At 33.8% G+C, this 21,708-nt stretch overlaps 1 protein-coding gene across 1 annotated transcript in view; it reads right to left on the bottom strand.

Moving 5' to 3' along the window:
* LOC127857485 (potassium channel subfamily T member 1-like) overlaps positions 1-20,087 on the bottom strand; it is a 125,817-nt gene extending 105,730 nt beyond the window's left edge. The window contains exons 1-2 of the mRNA XM_052393880.1: positions 19,861-20,087; positions 8,648-8,731 (exon numbers count right to left, since the gene is read on the bottom strand). Of these exons, the coding sequence (XP_052249840.1) occupies positions 8,648-8,731; positions 19,861-19,994 (218 nt within the window). The 5' untranslated portion in view covers positions 19,995-20,087. The remainder of the gene's footprint in view (positions 1-8,647; positions 8,732-19,860) is intronic.
* Positions 20,088-21,708: the final 1,621 nt, after the last annotated feature.

Here is a 21,708-nt window from a genome sequence, read left to right on the forward strand (position 1 = left end):
CTCTTGAAGTTCACCACATGTAGTGCGTGCCAGGAGGACTAATTCGGACCTGTTTTATTTGGTTTTAGTTGGTCAGATAGGTATAATAGATTAACATATACAGTAGAATTGCAAAAACTCGAGCTGGCGATTTCTCGAAAAAACTGGCGATTACACGAGCATTAAAGGAAGCCCCTAACATTTTCCTTCAATTTCTATATAAAAATACCTGCAATAACTCAAACGTGCGATTTTCGATAACTTGAGGATGTGTGCTGGTCCCTGAAAGTCATTTCACACCTAATTAACTCGCAATTATTCAAAGACACTTTCTCGTTGGTCGGAACTAAAAATATTTGAGTTGTGAAAACAGCGCAATCAAGCAGACACAAAACGCTTGATAAGGTGTGAAGTTAGTCGCAGTTTGAGAAACACTGCAAATTGTCAACATTTGAGATGCAGATAAAAGCCACACAGTTTTAATGATAATTACATAATTACATGCAATCGATAATTATGATAAAATGCATGGTATAAAAGTGAGCAGAGCGTAGTTCCGGGAAGCTAATGGGTTGCGATAGTCTTCAATCTTAGACTTTGCACAACACAAGTCTGACTGAATGTAAATTAAATTCAAACTGTGTAGTGATCATGTTGTTTTTTGTTGTTTTTTCATGCGCACGTACGTACCTTATGTGCTATTTTAAATATGCTACATGAATATTGTTTTAATATTTTTGATTTTATATGTGTTAAAATTGATTAAATTAAATGAATGAACGATCATTCTTATTTATAATACTGTAACCTTAAGCGATATTTATAAAGCCCTTTCTTTTCCAAGCACCGTCTTACATGTAAATACAGCGTTTGCGGTCAGAAGTTAAGCATCACCAACCGAAACAGTGAAAACAAATAATACCATGGAGGTCAGTCCCGTGCCATCTCGAGTTATCGCAGTTTTACTGTAAATTTAATTCTCAGAAAAAAAGACAGACTCACATAACCAACTGACCATTCACAGTTTGTAGGATTAATAATATAATAATTCATCCTTTTGCTATAATCCATGCTTTGCTTTGTAGCTTATTGCCTATCTTAGAAATTGAAATTGTTGTAAACAGATTAAAACTTGTAAGTAAATGTCATTATAATAATTAAATACTTTAAATAGGATTTAAACATTTGACAGATAGAAACTTAGAAATCTGTACCAGCTCATTGTTTTTAACCCTTTCCTGATCAGGAGGAAAGTGAAAATGGCTATGTGCCACGAGATTAAAACAGAACAGACTGCGAGTTATACCTCACAGTCTGTTCATTTTTTTATGCTGTTTGCTACTCATCTGTTTCGTAGGGTTGGAAATGAAGCCTTTCAAACTTGAATCAAGTGAGAAAGGTCTTTAACTTAATTTGCTTTTTAAGAGACATTAAAATATGTCAAAGTGCGTCTCAAAGTGGTGAAGGGTTAAACTAATATACACAAAACTAAAATGCACCAGCAGGAGAGAAACACAAAGTGGTCTACGCTTCCCTTGAATGCCTCTATAGACTAGAAAAAGGACATTTATATGTGATATGTAGGATACGAACAACTGGATCCACCAAGCACATATCAAATTATTGTAGTAATCACACATACACACTGTGAACATTCAGTTGCACTGCAGGGGGGAAACCTGATAATACAAGTTGGTCCATTAAATTGCCATACACCATAGCAAAATAGGTTTGCAATAATACACAATACAACATAACTCTACATTTTGTTATTTCAAACATATTGTCAAAACTAAATCCCTCTGGTGAGAAAATAAGAATTACTAACTAAGGCCAGAAACTTTGTGTCTCATTAAGATATACAGGAAGGTCCATCTTAAGGTGAAGAGATTGTGGTACAAAACTAACTGTCAATTACTGGAGATCAAAGGTCATAGCAGGGACAAAGACCACTGTAGATGCGGTCTCTTTATAGCCCAAGATGCCCAACATGATGTACAAATAATTGGAAAATAGACCTACTTACAGTTATCAAAATAGGCAAAAACTGGTACAGGGTACTTTAAACCAAACTGGTTGAAGATATTCCCATAAAACGCATTTTAATTGTGTTGAACTTTGAAATCTGGACAATCATCATTTCTGCAGGGAAGTTATATGAAACCCCCGATGGCTCAAACTGTGAACATTCAGCTGCACCACACAGAGAGAAACTTTATGTAACACTAGTTAGTTTACTCTAACCCTGAGAGCCTCACTAGACTGGAAATAGGACAACATTGATGATTATGGAAGCATGAGGCAAATTATTGCATCCACATATAACAGCCACCGAAAAAACTTTGCGAATTAGGCAAATTTTAGTACCTGTTTACTTTGAAATTTGACTTTTTGAGCTAAAGTATGAAATTAAAGTCTTATTTTTGATAAATAACTGATTATTCATAATGTAGTTTTGGCTGAAAAATGTGCTTTTTTCACACAAAATATATGAACGAATCACATTTTTACACGGAAATATGGAAAAAATCCCATGGGCAAACAAAAAATCCAAATGGGGGAAAAATCCCATGGGAAAGGCAGCATTTCGAACAACAATCAAAATAATGAAAGAAATGGAAATATGATATAAAAACCATCAATATACTTTTATCTCCAAAAATGAATATCTTAAAGGAAAAAGGTACTTAAGTTTGCAATATTTCAGTTTTGGAATTTGTTTGCGGTGGCCTTTAGGGCTGTAACGATACATTCGAATATTCAAATTACTCGAATATGGCTGAATATTTGACGAATACAAACAATGTGGTTAAGAATTTGAAAGTTTATTGATCTTATCTTTCCTTACAAATGACAGTTCATACAATAAATCCACTATATTTAAATTTCCTTCTCCTTATTCCGGCGTTTTTCATCATGTTTACCCCACCCACTATGTTAAAAAGTGAGATTATCAACAGGGCACCGGTTGAATATTTACGACATTTAATTGAAAAATCTTTCGATGGTTGTTTAATGTTTATTTAGGTAAATACAAGTGAAAAGATGCTCAAACATATACACAAAGGATTATCAGATGGAATTTCTTTTTTGTTTATCTTTACGACAATGATGGAGCCTAGCAAAGGGAATGCTATTGATATCGTTGACCCGCCTGCCAAATACATGTTGTTTGTCTGGCGCTACTTTGATTTCCTTAATTGTTCTTCTCAAGTATTTATTGGTACTAGTCATGTTTTCAAAGTTTAGGCAGTTGTAGTCAGTGTTTTGTTATTTCAAAGTGTTATATTTCATATTTTCAGTATGCAATGATACTCAATTAATCAAATTGACAAATTTATACTCATAGTTTCATACTATATAATGTCATGTCAAGTGGTCAGTATTACTTTTGTTCATTGAAATTCATATTCGCGAATAAATATTCGTATTCGCCACTCTGTATTCGTGATAAGTATCGTATTCGTCACCTGGTGTATTCGTTACAGCCCTAGTGGCCTTTATAACACAAATCAACCTGTTGTACATATCCAGCCCTCAGCTGCACAACTGGAGATGAACCTTATGAAACAACTCAACCCATCGTTTATGGCATGGAAACTAGTTGCCAAAGGAGCTCGGAGGCAAAATGATTTTAATGAGACCTAAAACTCTGCCGCTAACATCATCTAAAGGCCTGAAATACATGTAGGACTTGAACTTAAATAAATGTAGTGTACATTTTGTTATTTGATAATTTTGTTCAAAATTAATCAAGTGTGTAAGTTAATTACTAATGAACAAAAAGGCCAGAACTACCTTTGTGAAGAATGACAGTGGTCTGAATGCACTATTTTACCAAGATCTTGTTTCATCTATACATGTTAAGCTTAAGATATTGTCCATGACACTAAGACTGTGCCACAGGTAATGATAAGTGGTCTCATTAGATCTAGGGGTCCAACTTTATGTTCACATACCGGTAATTGGAAAGTGGATTGAATTACAGTTATCAAATTAGGCATAAACTGGTACAGGGTACTTTAAACAAACCAATTGAAGATATTTACATACATGTTTTTTAAATTTGTAAAATCATCATTTCTGGAGCAAAACCAGACAGAAAAAGGTTATCAATTTTATTTTTACTTTCATTTTAATGTGGGCTATTTGGGCAGGGACTGGGGAAAACAAAAATTGTATCTCAGACTTAATCTCATAACAAAGTAATTATGGTATGAATAAAAAATAAAAGAAAATGACTTCATAACAAAATGATGACAACTAAAATATTCATAGATACTACGAGAAAATAAAAGGGAATATATGTCATTGTCATTTACACTAAAAGGTTGTGTAGCAGGGACAGGGAAATGTAAAGCCCCAAGTGTTCGTCATTATGTTGAAATAAGGGAAAATGGATCGTATTACCTATTAAATGGTAATAAACAGCATATACAATGTAATTTTTCAACAGTACAATTATAGTAAGTATGTATTAAATGATTGTTTCTTATATTTATGACGCCAATAATCCAGTAAAACCAAATAACAGCATTTTCAACAAGTGATGTCATATAGAAAAAGCAGAAATTACTGCCTTTCAAGTATTGTTTGACTCAAAAGACTGACTTGATTGTGACCTTCAAAGTATTGGAACTCAGATATTGGAACTCAGAAAGGTTTTGTTAATTCTTTGAGAAACAGAAAAATTAACAAATACCTATGATGCTGTAATCATTTTGTAATAATATGTCTTCTTTATATACTAATATTAGAAAATGCATATCAGCAAAGTCTATTACATGTATAACCAATGCAGTATAATGCATGAATATATACTTTTGTTAACAAATACTAATTAACTGCTAAGTTCTAAGTAAATTCGCAATATATCGACTATGTATAAATGCTTTTAAAGTGAGAACTCCATATCAGAGGCATGGAATGAAAACATGGAGTTATATAATGGCCATATTGCTTTTAACAAAATTGCTTAATACTGGTACAGTGCACATTTAACCAAACGATTCACTAAAAATGCATTTTACTTTGTAATCTTTTTAATTAAAAATCTGTAAAATCATATGTTCATCACGTCAGCAGCAAAACATGACAGAATCAAGTCATTACTTTTCATTCAAATTTCATTTCAATCTTAAGCCAATCTAGAAGGAAAAAACAATCTTAACCCAAACTAAAGCCACAACAGTTGTTATAGTTCAAGTGCAAAGAAGCTGACTTTATGAGAACATGAAAACAACATGTAAAATATTAAAATATTCTTAGATACTTAGAGGAAATAAAAAGGGAAATAATCCTCAGTTATCAGCAATAAATTTAGTAGAAACTTTGTATACAAGGGACACAACATTAAGATGAACACTTTATACTGAGTTATCTTTCCAATTGTATGAGCCTGCTGTAAAAAAAGTTGATTGATGTTTTATTGCCTTGTTGACTCACATTAATGGATTCGAATATATATTTTTTAAGCATAACATTTTCCAATACAAAATATGATTGCAATTTAGAAAAATAAACTGTTATAACGTAAGAAGTAGTAGTAGATTGAGTAACATTATATACAGTATATTATTAAACAGTTGATATAAAAAAGCAATCCATCACTGCCTTGTTTGTTTGCTCCACTTTGTAGCAAAGCAGGACTTAAAATTATGATCAGAGGTACAAATGGTATGATAAGCAAAACATATCAGGTTGTTTATACACGAGTTAACTTCATAAAATTTACAATATTACTGAAAAGATTGTGGTTTTTAAATATTTATAAAAGCGTTTGCAATGTATCTGCAATGATTTATGTACATGTTAACATTTGTGCCCCGCTCTGTGAAAAGGTGCTTTAATGCATGTGCCTAACGTGTCGTCCAAGATTAGCCTGTGCAGTCCGCACACTAACTGGATTTTTGCAAAGAAGAGACTTTATTTAATTGTCAAATATAATAAAAGCAGAAAGTGTCATCCCTAAAAAGCCTGTGTAGAATGCCCAGGCTATTCTGGGAGGATACTTTACACAAATGCATTAAATCCCATTTTTCACAGAGCACGGTCTATATATATAAATGTTCCATACCAGATTTAACACAATTGGATGTTGTAGTTTTAGAGCTGCATATTTATGTAAATAAATTTAGTTGCTACAGTAATAATGTTACAGGAATTATAAGTTCTAAAGGGAATTTACATTTGCAATTGTACAGGATGCTAGAAAGAATGAACCTTGAATTCCCCTATTAATTTTTTGAAAATCATCCATTTAATTGAAACTTTTTGGAATCCCTGCAACAGTTGTTACATAAATTAGAGTTTATTCGGAAGCAATGGAGTATCAAAGACATTTCAAGTGAGCGTTGAGTCACATTCTGGGAAAACGGGGCTTATTGCTTAGTGTAAAGTGTTGTGCCAGATTAGCCTGTGAAGTTGACACTATTCAGGGATGAAATTCTCTGCCTTAACTGGATTTTGGCAAAGAGACTTCCTTTAAACAAAAAATACCAAAAAGCAGATTGCACAGGCTTATATGGGACTACACTTAACGCTGATGACCAGAAAGAGGCTCAAATCATAAACCTACCTTTAAACACACAGAAACTCATGCTGAACAGTTGTTACATAACTTACAGTTTATTAAAAAGATATGTAATTTAAACAAGAGGGCCATGATAGCCCTGAATCGCTCACCTGAATAACCAAATACAATCCCAACCCAGATTTCATCAAGATAAACATTCTGACCAAATTTTATAAAGATAAGATGAAAACTGTGACCTCAATTGTCTACACAAGGTTTTTCTTTTATTTGACCTAGTGACCTAGTTTTTGACCCAAGATGACCCAAATACAATCCAACCCAGATTTCATCAAGATAAACATTCTGATCAAATTTTATAAAGATTGGATGAAAACTGTGACCTTGATTGTCTACACAAGTTTTTCTATTACTTGACCTAGTGACCTAGTTTTTTACCCTAGATGACCCAAATACAATCCCAACCCAGATTTCATCAAGATAAACATTCTGACCAAATTTCATAAAGATTGGATGAAAACTGTGACCTCTATTGTCTATACAAGGTTTTTCTATTATTTGACCTAGTGACCTAGTTTTTGGCCTAGTGACCTAGTTTTTGACCCAAGATGACCCAAATACAATCCCAACCCAGATTTCATCAAGATACACATTCTGACCAAATTTCATAGAGATTGGATGAAAACTGTGACCTCTACTGTCTACACAAACAAATTGTTGATGGTTTTTCTATTATTTAACCTAGTGACCTAGTTTTTGACCTCAGATGACCCAAATACAATCCCAACCCAGATTTCATCAAGATAAACACTCTGACCAAACTTCATAAAGATTGGATGAAAACTGCGACCTCTATTGTCACAGGGTTTTTTTTCCACTTTTTGGGAAGATAGCCCATGGCTTTGGAATTGGGAATTTTATCTGCATTTTCATGAAATTGGGAAAATTAATTCATTAGCCTTTTTTTCCACATGAAAAGTCCACTGATTAGGGAAATACTAACTTTGATATAACTCTTTATAATCATTCATATTAAAAGAACAAAATCATATAATACTTTGTTAGAAGTAATTAAATTGAAATTGAGATAAAATACGCTTTAGAATTTTTTCTAAAAAAAAAAAAATTTTTTTTTTTTTTTTTTTTTGAAATTGGGAATTTGTTGCCACATTTTGGGAAAAAAAGAATACTTTTTGGTATTGGGAACATAGCCGAACTTCGGCTATAAAAGCGGGCCAAAAAAAACCTGTGTCTACACAAGGTTTTTCTATTATTTGACCTAGTTTTTGAGCTAGTGACCTAGTTTTTGACCCCAGGTGACCCAAATACAATCCCAACCCAGATTTCATCAAGATAAACATTCTGATCAATTTTTTTAAAGATTGGATGAAAACTGTGACCTCTATTGTCTACACAAGGTTTTTCTATTACTTGACCTAGTGACCCAGTTTTTGACCCCAGATGGCCCAAATACAATCCCAACCCAGATTTCATCAAGATAAACATTCTAACCAAATTTCATAAAAATTGGATGAAAACTGTGACCTCTATTGTCTATACAAGGTTTTTTCTATTATTTGACCTAGTGACCTAGTTTTTGACCTAGTGACCTAGTTTTTGACCCTAGATGACCCAAATACAATCCCAACCCAGATTTCATCAAGATACACATTCTGACCAAATTTCATAGAGATTGGATGAAAACTGTGACCTCTACTGTCTACACAAACAAATTGTTGACGGACACACGCACGCACACACACACATACGGACACCAGACATCACACAGTCACATAAGCTCACCATGTCACTTTGTGACAGGTGAGCTAAAAAACATACGGATAGCGTTCTGAGAAAACTGGGCATAATGCATGTGCGTAAAGTGTCGTCCGAGATTAGCCTGTTCAGTCCGCACAGGCTAATCAGGGGCGACACTTTCAGCCTTAACAAGATTTTTGGTAAGAAGGAACTTCCTTTAAACGAAAAATACCATAAAGCGGAAAGTGTCATCCCTGATTAACCTGTGCGGACTGCACAGGCTAATCTGGGAAGACACTTTACGCACATGCATTATGCCCAGTTTTCTCAGAACAAGACACATATTTCAATAAAGATTTGTTCAAGTATCTGACATACCTTGGCCTGGCACCCGCAGATGTGATGCTCTCTAGGCTTGCCTCCCTTGTAAGCTCTGTGGCAATCACATTCTTGTAGATCTCCCTGAAATATACAACAACGGCTCTTGTGTCAATCACATTCTTGTAGATCTTCCTAAAATATACAACAAGGGCTCTCATGGCAATGAAATTTTTGTAGATCTCCTTAAAATATACAACAAGGGCTTTCATGGCAATGACAATCTTGAAGCTCTTCCTTAAATATACAAGGGCAGTGATGGCAATGGCATTCTTGTAGATGTCCTTGAAATATACAAGGACCGTCATTGCAATGTCATTCTTGTAGATTTCCATGAAAAAATATAAAAGAAGCACTGCACCATAAACTGCCATGGCTCTGACGTTTTTGCAGACAGTTTTCAATACATTAATTTTTTAGGTAGGTTATTCTAATTAAATGGGGAACAAATTCATGCCACTGTGACCTTGACCTTTAATCTTATAACCTCAAATTGTTAGGAGTCTTTCTTTCTGTCCATTGAGTAACCACTATAACAGTTTAAATTATTGCAGGTCAAAGAATTCTAAACATAGGGTGCAGAAAAAAAATTAATGTTACAATACTGTATAAAGAAGTAAACTCCAGCTGCTGGAGCAGTATTGCATTCTTATTACATACAATTTACATTCTTATTATATACAAGCCCCTGCAACCTTGTATGCTTATTTAGAGAAAGGGAGCCAACTCCATATTGAAATACGTCTTAAAATAATGAATTACTTCCCTTGACATAAGAACAACATTGTCATCCCCTTCTTTGTTAATCTTGCTTCTCCATAAATGTGCAACTATATAACTTATGTAGCATTTGCTAATGAAATTTAAAATACATTTTTAAAATCACAATAATTATTATTACATTTTGACAACGAAAATGACATTAAAGAATTGAAAAACAAATATACAACTACAAAGCCCTCCAGATCAAACAGTCAATGTGCATTTATAAGAAAGTGTTGTTAATGACAAATTATGACATCCTTTGTTTGACTGCGTTCACAAATATATTACTGTCAAATCTGTATAATTAATGAATGCCAACTGCTACGAAGTATTCTCAAAGACGCCATGAGCTTTAAGATGTGTGTTATAATTTATTACAAGCGTATATACATTTCTTGGGCACAATTGACAACACTCATTAATTAAGTAACATTACAAACCAGGCAAGGCAGTTTATGCATGCCATTGCGCAATAACTCACCAGAAACGCTTACAATGGCGATCACAATTAACACATATAACAGTTTACTATTGTTTGCTGTATGGATGTGAAATCATTGGAAAATTCATACTGTAGAATAAGGAAAAAGACATTTAAATAAGTGTAGTTCCACTAAAAATGAACACAGGATTTTCCCATATTGCAGAAGTGTCTGCATACATATGTCGTTAGATATGATTTCAATTGAAATTCTGTCTGCACCTCTTGAATATGTTAGCTGTTATCAGCTGATTATCCACGTATCTATATGAGCGTGCTCTGTAAAAAGTGGGTTTAATGCATGTGCGTAAAGTGTTGTCCCAGATTAGCCTGTGCAGTCCAATAAGGGATGACACTTTCCGCTTTTATGATATTTTCATTTCAAGAAAGTCTCTTCTGAGCAAAGCTCAAGTTAATGCGGAAAGTGTCTTCCTTGATAAGCCTGTGCAGACTGCACAGGCTAATCTGGGATGACACTTTATGCACAATCATTAAACCCCATTGTCACAAAGCATGAGGATAATGGGAATAACGGGTATTGCTCGCATGCCCATTACCAATTGGCCTAAGTAAAAAACTGGATGATTGTAACATGTATCAGTGTTTTTTTCTTTCAAATAAGGGCCTGCATTCAGTTTCATTCACAAATGAAGAAAAAAAGTATATATCTTTCCTAAGGGGAACCTACAGATACAAAGCCCCAATGAAAGGTTTTTTTGTTTGTTTTTTAATCTCAATATTTAGTTCCCATCCAGCTGTATAAGTTGAACCATAGGAAACATAATATTGACAACACTTTTTCAAGTTTACAGCATTTGTAAGTAAAACAACAACAATACTAATTTACCATTTTTTGTCAAAACAACGCGATGTATTGGCCCTATTCCCAAAATGGTGAAAAAACACACACTGTGTATTGAGTTAATGAAAATGATGGTGAAAAAACACACACTATGTATTGAGTTAATGAAAATGATGGTGAAAAAACACACACTGTGTATTGAGTTAATGAAAATGATGGTGAAAAAACACACACTGTGTATTGAGTTAATGAAAATGATGGTGAAAAAACACACACTGAGTATTGAGTTAATGAAAATGATGGTGAAAAAACACACACTGTGTATTGAGTTAATGAAAATGATGGTGAAAAAACACACACTGTGTATTGAGTTAACCCTTTGCATGCTGGGAAATTTGTCGTCTGCTAAAATGTTGTCTGCTAAATTTCTAAAATTAGCATTTTCTTCAATTTTTTTCAAAGAATACTATCAGAATAGCAAACAGTTTGGATCCTGATCATCTGGATCCAAACTGTTTGCACAGGCCTTCAAAATTCGGTTCCTGCACTGAAAGAGTTATTGAAAATGATTTTAATATCATAATAATTTGACAACTGTAATCAGAATGCATAATTTCAATAAATGTATTCATGCATTTGTAATCATTTCCATATCATCTAGAAGTGTATGTCAAAACACTTAGCACAGGATATGATGATGGCGATTGTAAAGCCTGCAGCAACAAGACAATAATAACTAGTGTATATCATGTCAATCTTGAAAGAAGGCAAAGTCCTGATGGAGATTTGAGCCTGCACTAATGACCTGACCACTTGTTACCAGTTCATGGTCATGCTCAATATAATATGTAATTAATAATACTGTTTTGCATAAAATTATAACATGATAAAGTGATGGTTTTTTTCCCATATTTCCAACCAAATTACATCAGAAAAGATGTGTTAACAAAGACAAAACAATGACATACATAACCACAAAGTCAACCAAAATTAAATACAACTATGTAACACAAATAATTAATAGTGACTTTAAAATATGGTTTTTGCAAGTAAAACTCGTTCAAATTTCAACCCTGTAGGGTTAATCAGAAAAATATCTCTTTCATGAAGCATGGACCTGATAAAGAACTCAACTCATTACTAGGTTTAATTTATTTTTACTGTTATATATTCACATGAATACACTACGCGACCGGTGATTTTTTGCCTAATTCGCGGAGTCAAGGCAGACAGTTTGCTTTTTGAGTGGAAAATCTCTGCGATTTCACATGATTCGTCACTCCGCTGTCGCGCTAGAGCAATATAATCTTCCCGCTGATTCCCTTTATTTTGTGGTGATTCGCCGCAATTCGCCGTGATCACATGGATATCGGTGACATCGATGATTCGCCAATTCATGCATATAAACTGAATCGTATCGATAACTGTATACATAACACTTTTCTAATGTTCACAATTATCCAATAATCCAACATAATTACAACATCACTTAAGAAAAAAAAATCATAAACATTTATGTCGGTAAATATGTTTGAGAATTTCATTAACACAAGCATATGACTACGCCATTTTTCAGAAGTGTAAAGAGTACAGTGCATAATGTGGGACACAGCTTTCATTGGACAAGCAAATTTAAATTTAGATTGAGTGCAAAACAATCTTACAAAAAAACGTTTTATTGCGTCATACGCCTTTATGTAAAAAACGTTATCCTCCTGGAAATTGTGTTATTAATGCATAATATTATCAAAACATTTTTTCGACACGTAAAGCGTTGAAACAAATTAATATTTAATTCAAAACAAATATACCATAAGTATAAATGTTCCGTTACATTCCCAAATGAGAATAATAATTTATAATCCAAAACACACTTCCGATGTTTTAATGTTAACACGACGTTTACAAATGCTTCCAATATAGTCATCATGTTTCCCGACAAAAGAGCGCGAAAATTATGCGGCAATGTACAAGGTCAAGGTTTACGAGCGTGCAAGTATTGATTTTTTAATACAAACTGTGTAGCGCAGAGAACATTGAATTCTGTTGATTTCGGTTAAATGTTTCTTTGGTATTTTTTAACACAATTATATCGCCAACAATTTGATTTTTCTTCTAAATTCATTTCAAATTAAACACGCCGCATCCTTATCGTTACTGATAGAAGTAAAACATAATACATTGACTTCTATAGGTTTTTTGTTGTGAGAGACCATCTGAGTAAACGCCGAAAAATATATGCAAACTGTTATTTTTTGTCAATGCCCTTAAATCCATTCTCGCACTTAATTGGCAGGGCCATCCTGTTGTTTCTGTGATTGTCATATGTTTTCACAGTTTGTACACGTACAAAGAGTGCCAATTAGACACTAGAACAAACACTATCACCCGCTGGACAGTACACAATAAATAATCAAATGTTGAGATTTTTTCTGTTTATGGCGTGAAACCCAGAGAAATGCATGTACATTATACATCATCATCAAATTTATTGAACTCTGCGAACGCTAAGTGCTACGTTGATATACTCGGGGTTTTTTTCAGCAAAACAAAGACAATGTTTAATGGCTTTAATATATAGGCAATAATGTAATAACAACATATTATATTACACGATGCCATAATAACATTTACTTAACAAGAAACCGTCGGAGACGGGTGATGCTCCCCAAAGGTTTTTTTGTCACAATATTGCACTATATATTCAAATAAAAGGAAACGTCTTGAGGGCACATTAGTTGGGGGGACAAGAATTTTTTATATAAAATTTTAAAGGGCCATAACTCTGTGAAAAAATCATCCGACCAGAACCCGCTGATAATATGCACATCTCCTCTTGGTAGTGAAGCTTCCCATTAAGTTTCATTGAATTCCGGTCATTAGTTGCTGAGAAATAGCCCGGACAAGAATTGCACTATATGTACAGTTAATGGAAAATTTCAAAGGGCCATAACTCTGTGAAAAATCATCTGACCATAACCCGCTAATAATATACACATCAGGGTTTTTATTGGCCCGATTTTATAGCCAAAATTCGACTATGTTCCCAATCCCAAAAAGTATACTTTTTTCCCAAAATGTGGCAAAAAATTCCCAATTTCCAAAAAAAAATATAAATTTTTTTTTTTTTTTTTTTTTAGAAAGAAGTCTCATGCGTTTTTTATCTCAATTTTAATTCAATTACATCTAACAAAGTATTATATGATTTTGTTCTTTTAATTTGAATGATTATAAAGAGTTATATCAAATTTAGTATTTCCCTAATCAGTGGACTTTTCATGTGGAAAAAAAGGCTAATGAATTTATTTGCCCAATTTCATGAAAATGCCGATAAAATTCCCAATTCCAAAGCCATGGGCTATCTTCCCAAAAAGTGGGGAAAAAAATCTGCACATCTCCTCTTGGTAGTGAAGCTTCCCATAAAGGTTCATTGAATTCTGGTCATTAGTTGCTGAGAAATAGCCCGGACAAGAATTGCACTATATGTTCAGTTAATGGAAAATTTCAAAGGGCCATAACTCTGTGAAAAATAATTCGACCAGAACCCGCTGATAATATGCACATCTCCTCTTGGTAGTGAAGTTTCCCATAAAGTTTCATTGAATTCCGGTCATTAGTTGCTGAGCAATAGCCTGGACAAAAATTGTGCACGGACGAACACAAGCACTGACACACGGACAGACAGACGAAGCGGCGACTATATGCTCCCCCCAAAATTTTTTGGGGGAGCATAAAAATAAAACAGTAATGTAATTGCGGCATATCAAGCATTGTGAATGTATGTACAACGCTCGGAAAGTAACGCGAGTAACACAAGTTATCCACATTGGAGCCTGAAACAGAAAATAAATAAGTATAGCATAATTTAGTCCAAATAATTAGACATAATCTACCGATAACATTTTATCTTTAAATGAAAGTGTCACTTAAACAATTTTCCGTGTCTTAAGGCACGAATATTTTGCTAAACACTGTTAACAAAAGGGCTACACGTTATAATTCTAAATGAAATGCAGAAATAAGTCTAACATAATTAATAACGTCAATAAACACACACAGCAAGATCAAAGTTTAAATGGAAAACTTATATCATATTCTTCATAGATTACCAAATTATTAGTTTCCTCTAAATCAAATACAATGTACCATGTATAGAGAAACAAGGTATTTATAACCGACCAATGACGAAACACTATGCAACGTTCAATTTACACAGTGCTATATGGCAAGAATATGGAATTTGAACAGTGGTAGTGTATTCGGGCCTGGAATATAATTGCTTGTAAGTTTTAATAAACATTCTTCTAATGCAATAAGTTAAATAATGTTTACATGTTATGTTCAATAATTATTGCATGATCATTCTGCGCTGTTATATTAATTTGCAGCCGTTAAAGCTTCCGGCATGTCTTCATCAAATTCATGTTGGAACGGGAGTATTTTAGCTAATACGCTCATTGTATACAACAACAACAAAAGCTTTATTATTGCAATGTATAATGTAAGTGTATACATATATGTTACACATGTACATGTACATGTAAGTGTAACCCTCAACATAAATCGCTTAAAAAAGTGAACCACGGCGGTTCGCGGTGATTTGCGGTGATTCGCACTGATTGCGTAACAGTGAGATAAATCGCGCGACGGCCACCGTGGAGTCGCTGGGACATCACCCAAATTTTCTTGTCGCTCAGAATCACAGCGATTTGTCACGTTGCATCGATTGCGGTGATGCGAGAATCGCGCCAAAAATCACGGGTCGCGTAGTGTATTTGCATAGTGACACAAAAAGTTATGGTTATCGTAATTTGAATAACAATACACAACCCCATGTTATAACTTCAAATTTATTGTTATCACATCTATATTAGCAGGAAAACAAATGTTGTCAGATGTGTGCACATTTTATTTATAATGGTTGTAATGCAACTTATGATTCATTATCCTGCAATATTCAATGTATCCCTGGCACAACTTTTTATACTAACATATTATACACATTTATTTAACTTGAGCATTAATTAAAATAAGCAACTATTTAATACATACTTTCTAAAAGAAACAAGAGATGTGTTTGTCAGAAACACAATGCCCCCTATTGCGCCGCTTTGAAACCATAAATTTGATCTTTGACCTTGAAGGATGACCTTGACCTTTCACCACTCAAAATGTGCAGCTCCATGAGATACACATGCATGCCAAATATCAAGTTGCTATCTTCAATATTCAAAAAGTTATGACCAAACTTTAATGAAGGTTAAAGTTTTAGGAAAGAAAAATACAATGATATTTGACCTTTGACCTTGAAGGATGACCTTAACCTTGACTTTTCACCACTCAAAATGTGCAGCTCTGTGAGATACACATGCATGCCAAATATGAAGTTGCTATCTTCAATATTGCAAAAGTTATCAAACTTTAACCAAGATTAAAATTTTGGGACACACAATGAATGAATGACAGACAGTTTTGAAAAACATTTAATGAAAGTTTAAATATATTTTAAACATAAACACAACACAATTACTAATTATTTTATTTTATTTCAAATCATCAATTTTTACTCATAATATTATGGTATACATAAAAAACAATTTTTAGTTTTGTAAAACAGTTAATGAAATTTTAAATATTTGTACCCTTTTTATATTATTTAATTATCAACCAACAATGTTCCAGATCAATCATACATGTGATAATTTAATTAAATTGTGTCTTTAATAACTAGACATCAAACAGTTCAATCAGTCTGAAGTATATATAAGCATATTAAGGAGGTGCACGGATTCTAGATTACACGGATAAGAAACGGGACCGTTACGCCAAATATCTTGTCGTGTCTAAGTCACGTGACCGTGTCGTAACTATCGATCTTTTATCGAAGCGCCGAGGTTATAAATTTGATGTACTCACTCACGTATTTTGTTAAATTATAGTTTCATTTCTAGGCCGATTTTGACAAATTATATATCATTAGAAAGCTAACGTAACGTAGTTTTCAGATATATCATTATCTATTGAGTTTTTCTTCTGATTTCGGCAGCCCGGCGAGTTATAACTTTAACTTTTGCAAATAACATACCGTTTTGGAGTTTTAGAATCTAGATTTACGGTTGACATGTTCGTACTTTATACCGATTTGTAGCGTTTATATTTGGAGTTCAGTTTTAAAAATAACATCTTGCTTAGGAGAATAGAATTCTGTATACGATAGAAAAAAAAATTGTTTAAAAACTAAAGTAATTAAGGAATGAAGGCGGGAAAATGTAGCGCGCGTTCCTAACGCTCTGAACTGATGCTACGGTCTTGGCGATTATGCTTTTGTTTAGATACCGGCCATTGAATTTCCTTTGCCATGATTATTATATTTTTTATGAAATATATTGAAATATTTTGTTCTAGAGACATATCCATAAAGCTAAGTATTAATGAAGCTTAATAAATTTACGATTTCAGCTCTTGATTATAACACAGAAAGGGTGTTAATTTTATGATGAAACAGCGTATACAAATGTATAGCGGACCCTCTTGATATTTTTCGGCTTTGCATACTTCAAATATAATGGGTGTCAAAACATTCATCGTTTGTTGTTTATTATCAAAAGGTAATTATGTAAAATTATATGAAAGGTTATTAACCATAAATTATAAATTAATTAAAATTATTTAAAGATTCTTGAAAATCACGGTCAACTGTCTATGCATGTATATTGAAATATCTTTATAAGTTAACAGAGTTATAAATATATAGAATTCTAAATTAAAACACTGTATTATTTGTATTTTTCGGAAAGATTATTCATACACTCTTTATAGGACTACGAAATGACGGAGTTTTTTTACCGGTACCCGCTAAATATGTTAAATGTTAAGTATTAGATTTTTTAAATGTTTAAAATGTACATGTATAGGTATTAAGCACTTATAATTATTGTGATTTAGCTGGCTGACATCTATACAGTATTTAGTTTATGGCAATCTGTATGGGCAGATGACTATAAATGTTTTCAATACGCTACATATCTCATAAACGCAAAATTGAGTATTGGGCGTTACATTACTCCAAGAAATGACCACTAATACCACGAGAAGACATGGAGGTATCATAAAAAGTGTAATCTGACCAGACATTGCCACCTGTGGTTAGGGACCAATATACAAGTATAGGTCCCTGCTGTGGCGTATGACACCATAGTGTTATTTAGTATTGGTCGGCACAGTATCTGATCATAACGAGATAATTGGTTTGTGCTGAACACAGGGGCAATAAAACCACAGATCTATCAATAAACAAGATTATTGAGATATCTTTTTTTGAACACCGCGATAAAAATGCTCAAACCATGGACTCTAGAATACACGGATAAGAAACATGGCAACATTCTCAGAATCATCACTGCTATATGTGTAATCACCTAACAATTCGTCTAAAAATAATTTATATATTTGAGTTGAAGACGATGTACTGTTGTTTAAGTCTGAATAAACTATCTGTCTGCCTGTCTAAATCCAAGCCGTCATCGTCCCGGTGAAAAAATCTGATTTTCAATAGTTGGACATGATGCCCTGATGTCAAAATACGAAATGACCCGCGTAACACGGACCGTGATTTTCAAGAATCTTTAATAAATTGACAATTTAAGGTAAATAACATTTCAAATAATTATACATAATTACCTTGTTGATAATAAACAGCAAACGATGAATGTTTTTGACACCCATTTTATTTCAAGTATGCATGCAAAGCCGAATAATATCGAGAGGGTCCGCTATATACGCTGTTTCATCATAAATTTTACAACCTTTCTGTGTTATAAACAAGAGCTGAAATCGTTAATTTATTAAGATTCATTTATAATAAGCTTTATTGATATGTTTCGTGAACAAAATACTACAATATATTCCATAAAAAATATAATAAGATGGCAAAAGAAATTCAATGGCCGATTTCTAAACAAAAGCATAATCGCCAAGACCGTAGCATCAGTTCAGTGCGTTAGGAACGCGCGCTACATTTTCCCGCCTTCATTCCTTAATTACTTTGGTTTTTAAACAAAATTTTTTTCTATCGTATACAGAATTCTTTTCTCCTAAGCAAGATGTAATTTTTAAAACTGAACTCCAAATATAAACGCTACAAATTGGTATTAAGTACGAACATGTCAACCGTAAATCTAGATTCTAAAACTCCAAAACGGTATGATATTTGCAAAAGTTAAAGTTATAACTCGCCGGGCTGTCGAAATCAGAAGAAAAACTTAATATATATTGATATATCTGTTTACTGCGTAACGTAAGCTTTCTAATGATATATAATTTGTCAAAATCGGCCGAGAAATGAAACTATAATTTAACAAAAGACGTGAGTGGGTACATCAAAATGTATAACCTCGGCGCTTCGCTGTACGCTAATCGTAAAAGATCGATAGCCACGACACGTTAAAACGCGCGGTGGTAAAACATAAAATTTGTATTTCTTGTGTTTAACTCGCTATAAATCCATTAATAACAACAGGAATATACTAAACGTTATATTTTTTTGAAAGAGGAATTAATGAGCAACAAGATAACGTATAAACCAATAAAATCGGATGAATAGTTTTTGCATAAGATTGAATTTACTAAAGTAAGGGTCAAATACTCGATTCATCTCCTGTCAATATACACTCCGTGGGAGGTGTGAAAAACAACATCTTTTGATCATTTCATAAATATTCAAGAATAATTAACAATCAATGTTTATTTAATTAGTTTAAATCAACTTAAAATAATATGTCGCTATATTACTATTTATTTCATAGTCTTATAGACTTACAACAAAATATAATAAAAAATAACACTACTCACTGATTAATATATATATATATATATACTAAAATGCTCCTTCATTAACCATTCTTCAATCACTTCATTTTCTCCTACCTAAATATACAGATAATAAAAAAAAATGTTGGGAGGAGAAAAGACTAGGGTTTGGGAGGAGAAAAGACCAGGGGAGAAACGTCCAGGGGAGAAAAGACCGGAAAAAAACAATGTGTTGATGAGAAACATTTGATTGTGATTTATTTTCCTCTTACACTACCGCTCCTTTAAGTATGACTAATCCTTATTCAACTCTATCGATTTACTTAAAACGTCAATCAATAACAGTCAAATCTATACCTTTCATTCACATCTGTTTTATCCAGACGACTTAAGTAGAAACGCCGTTTGCTATGACGAAGCTCTGACTCAAAAGATCCATCATACAACTCAATTTCTTCGCCATCAACTTCTATGCGTGGCGAATTCTTCATTTTCTAGCCGTCTACAACACTATGTCATACTCACAATCTATGAGTGCTTTTTAACAACACGAGTTTCAACACTTCATGTTTACATTTGACTTTTTTATAATTTGGTTCCCGGTTCAAAACGCGATTTAGTAGACCATGACGATGCTAGGAGCCAAAATAAAAAAGAAAATGAAACAGGCAAAAATGTACTCAACGATAATTAATAAAGGCAAGAAACTTACAAACGAGGCTAGCTTGAACTATATTTAATACAAGATTTCGTACACATATTTTCGTACGCCTATTTTGTTAAATTTTCTGAAGATAAATATCTAATCTGAAAGTGTATTTTTTAAAAGATGATTCATACTGTCGCCGGGTGGTGAAAAGTGTGCATACAGGCAGGGACGCGAACTCGGGACCTCCCGCTTACAAGGCGAGTGCTCTACCGTGTGACCAATCACGGTTAAGTTCGGTACCGTGACAGTGTGGCTCGATTGGTCATTGTCGGCTCGGGTACTACGTAAATGTACAATGGGTACTGACTCTTAGGTAAACTTAAATGTAAACCGGTTATGGAACATATACTGATACGTACTCGGAAATTCTAACGCTAAATTTGTCGTTGTTGGCTTTCTTCAAATTATTTTGGTTGTATTTATGTCAATATTCGGTAAAATGTTCTCTATAATATCGAAACTCTTGTTCAAAAAAGCATTTTGAGGGAAAAAAAATTCCAGAGAGAATTGTGTTTCGTATTCCGTAGCGCGTTTTACGACATCGGGTTTTAGGCGGGAATAAAACTCGGGCGTAGTCTTAATTGGCTGGGTACGTGCTAGTATATTTTTGCGTGCCCGGGGTACATTTAAGTATACTTAAGAGTGTAGCGCGTTTTACGACATCGGGTTTTAGCCGGGAATAAAACTCGGGCGTAGTCTTAATTGGCTGGGTACGTGGTAGTATATTTTTGAGTGCCCGGGGTACATTTAAGTATACTTAAGAGTACCAGGCGTGCATGCAAGCAGTACCCGAGCCGACAATGACCAATCGAGTGACAGTGTGTGTACATGGTGTATGTCCGAGTTTATGTACAGGTCATCGCCGAGTCTTCACTACTACCTTAAAATGTGCTGATCTATCCCTGTGACCTTTCAGGGTTCGGTACCGTAACAATATTTACTTTATACGTTTATACTTCTTTCGTGAAATCCTACTCTTTAATGTTTTTAATAGACGTTCGATGCTTGCGACGCAAGTACACTATAATTACGTGTGCATTATGCGATGATTAAAGCACGGTTTCGAATTCATTCTTTTCTATCTGCAGACGTACATTTGTGTCGTGTTCTGTGAAAATTGGGCAAAATGCATGTGCGTAAAGTGTCGTCCCAGATTAGCATGTAAAGTCCGCACAGGCTAATCAGGGACGACACTTTCTGCTTTAATAGTATTTTTCGTTTAAAGGAAGTCCCTTTTTTACCGAAAATCTAGTTTAAGCGGAAAGTGTCGTCCCTGATTAGCCTGTGTGAACTGCACAGGCTAATCTGGGACGATTACTTTACACACTTGCATTTCGCCCAAATTTATCAGAATAAGACACATTTGATTGAAATGTACGTTTGGTTTGTAATTAATGTTGAGGTAAGTGTGTGGTTCGGATAGCCCTTAAACCACCGAGGCGATGATGTATGATAACAGAAGTGGATAAGAACAAGAATGTCTGTCCTGTTCGAGT

This window comes from Dreissena polymorpha, chromosome 14 (assembly GCF_020536995.1).
Source record: "Dreissena polymorpha isolate Duluth1 chromosome 14, UMN_Dpol_1.0, whole genome shotgun sequence".
Taxonomy (NCBI): domain Eukaryota; kingdom Metazoa; phylum Mollusca; class Bivalvia; order Myida; family Dreissenidae; genus Dreissena; species Dreissena polymorpha.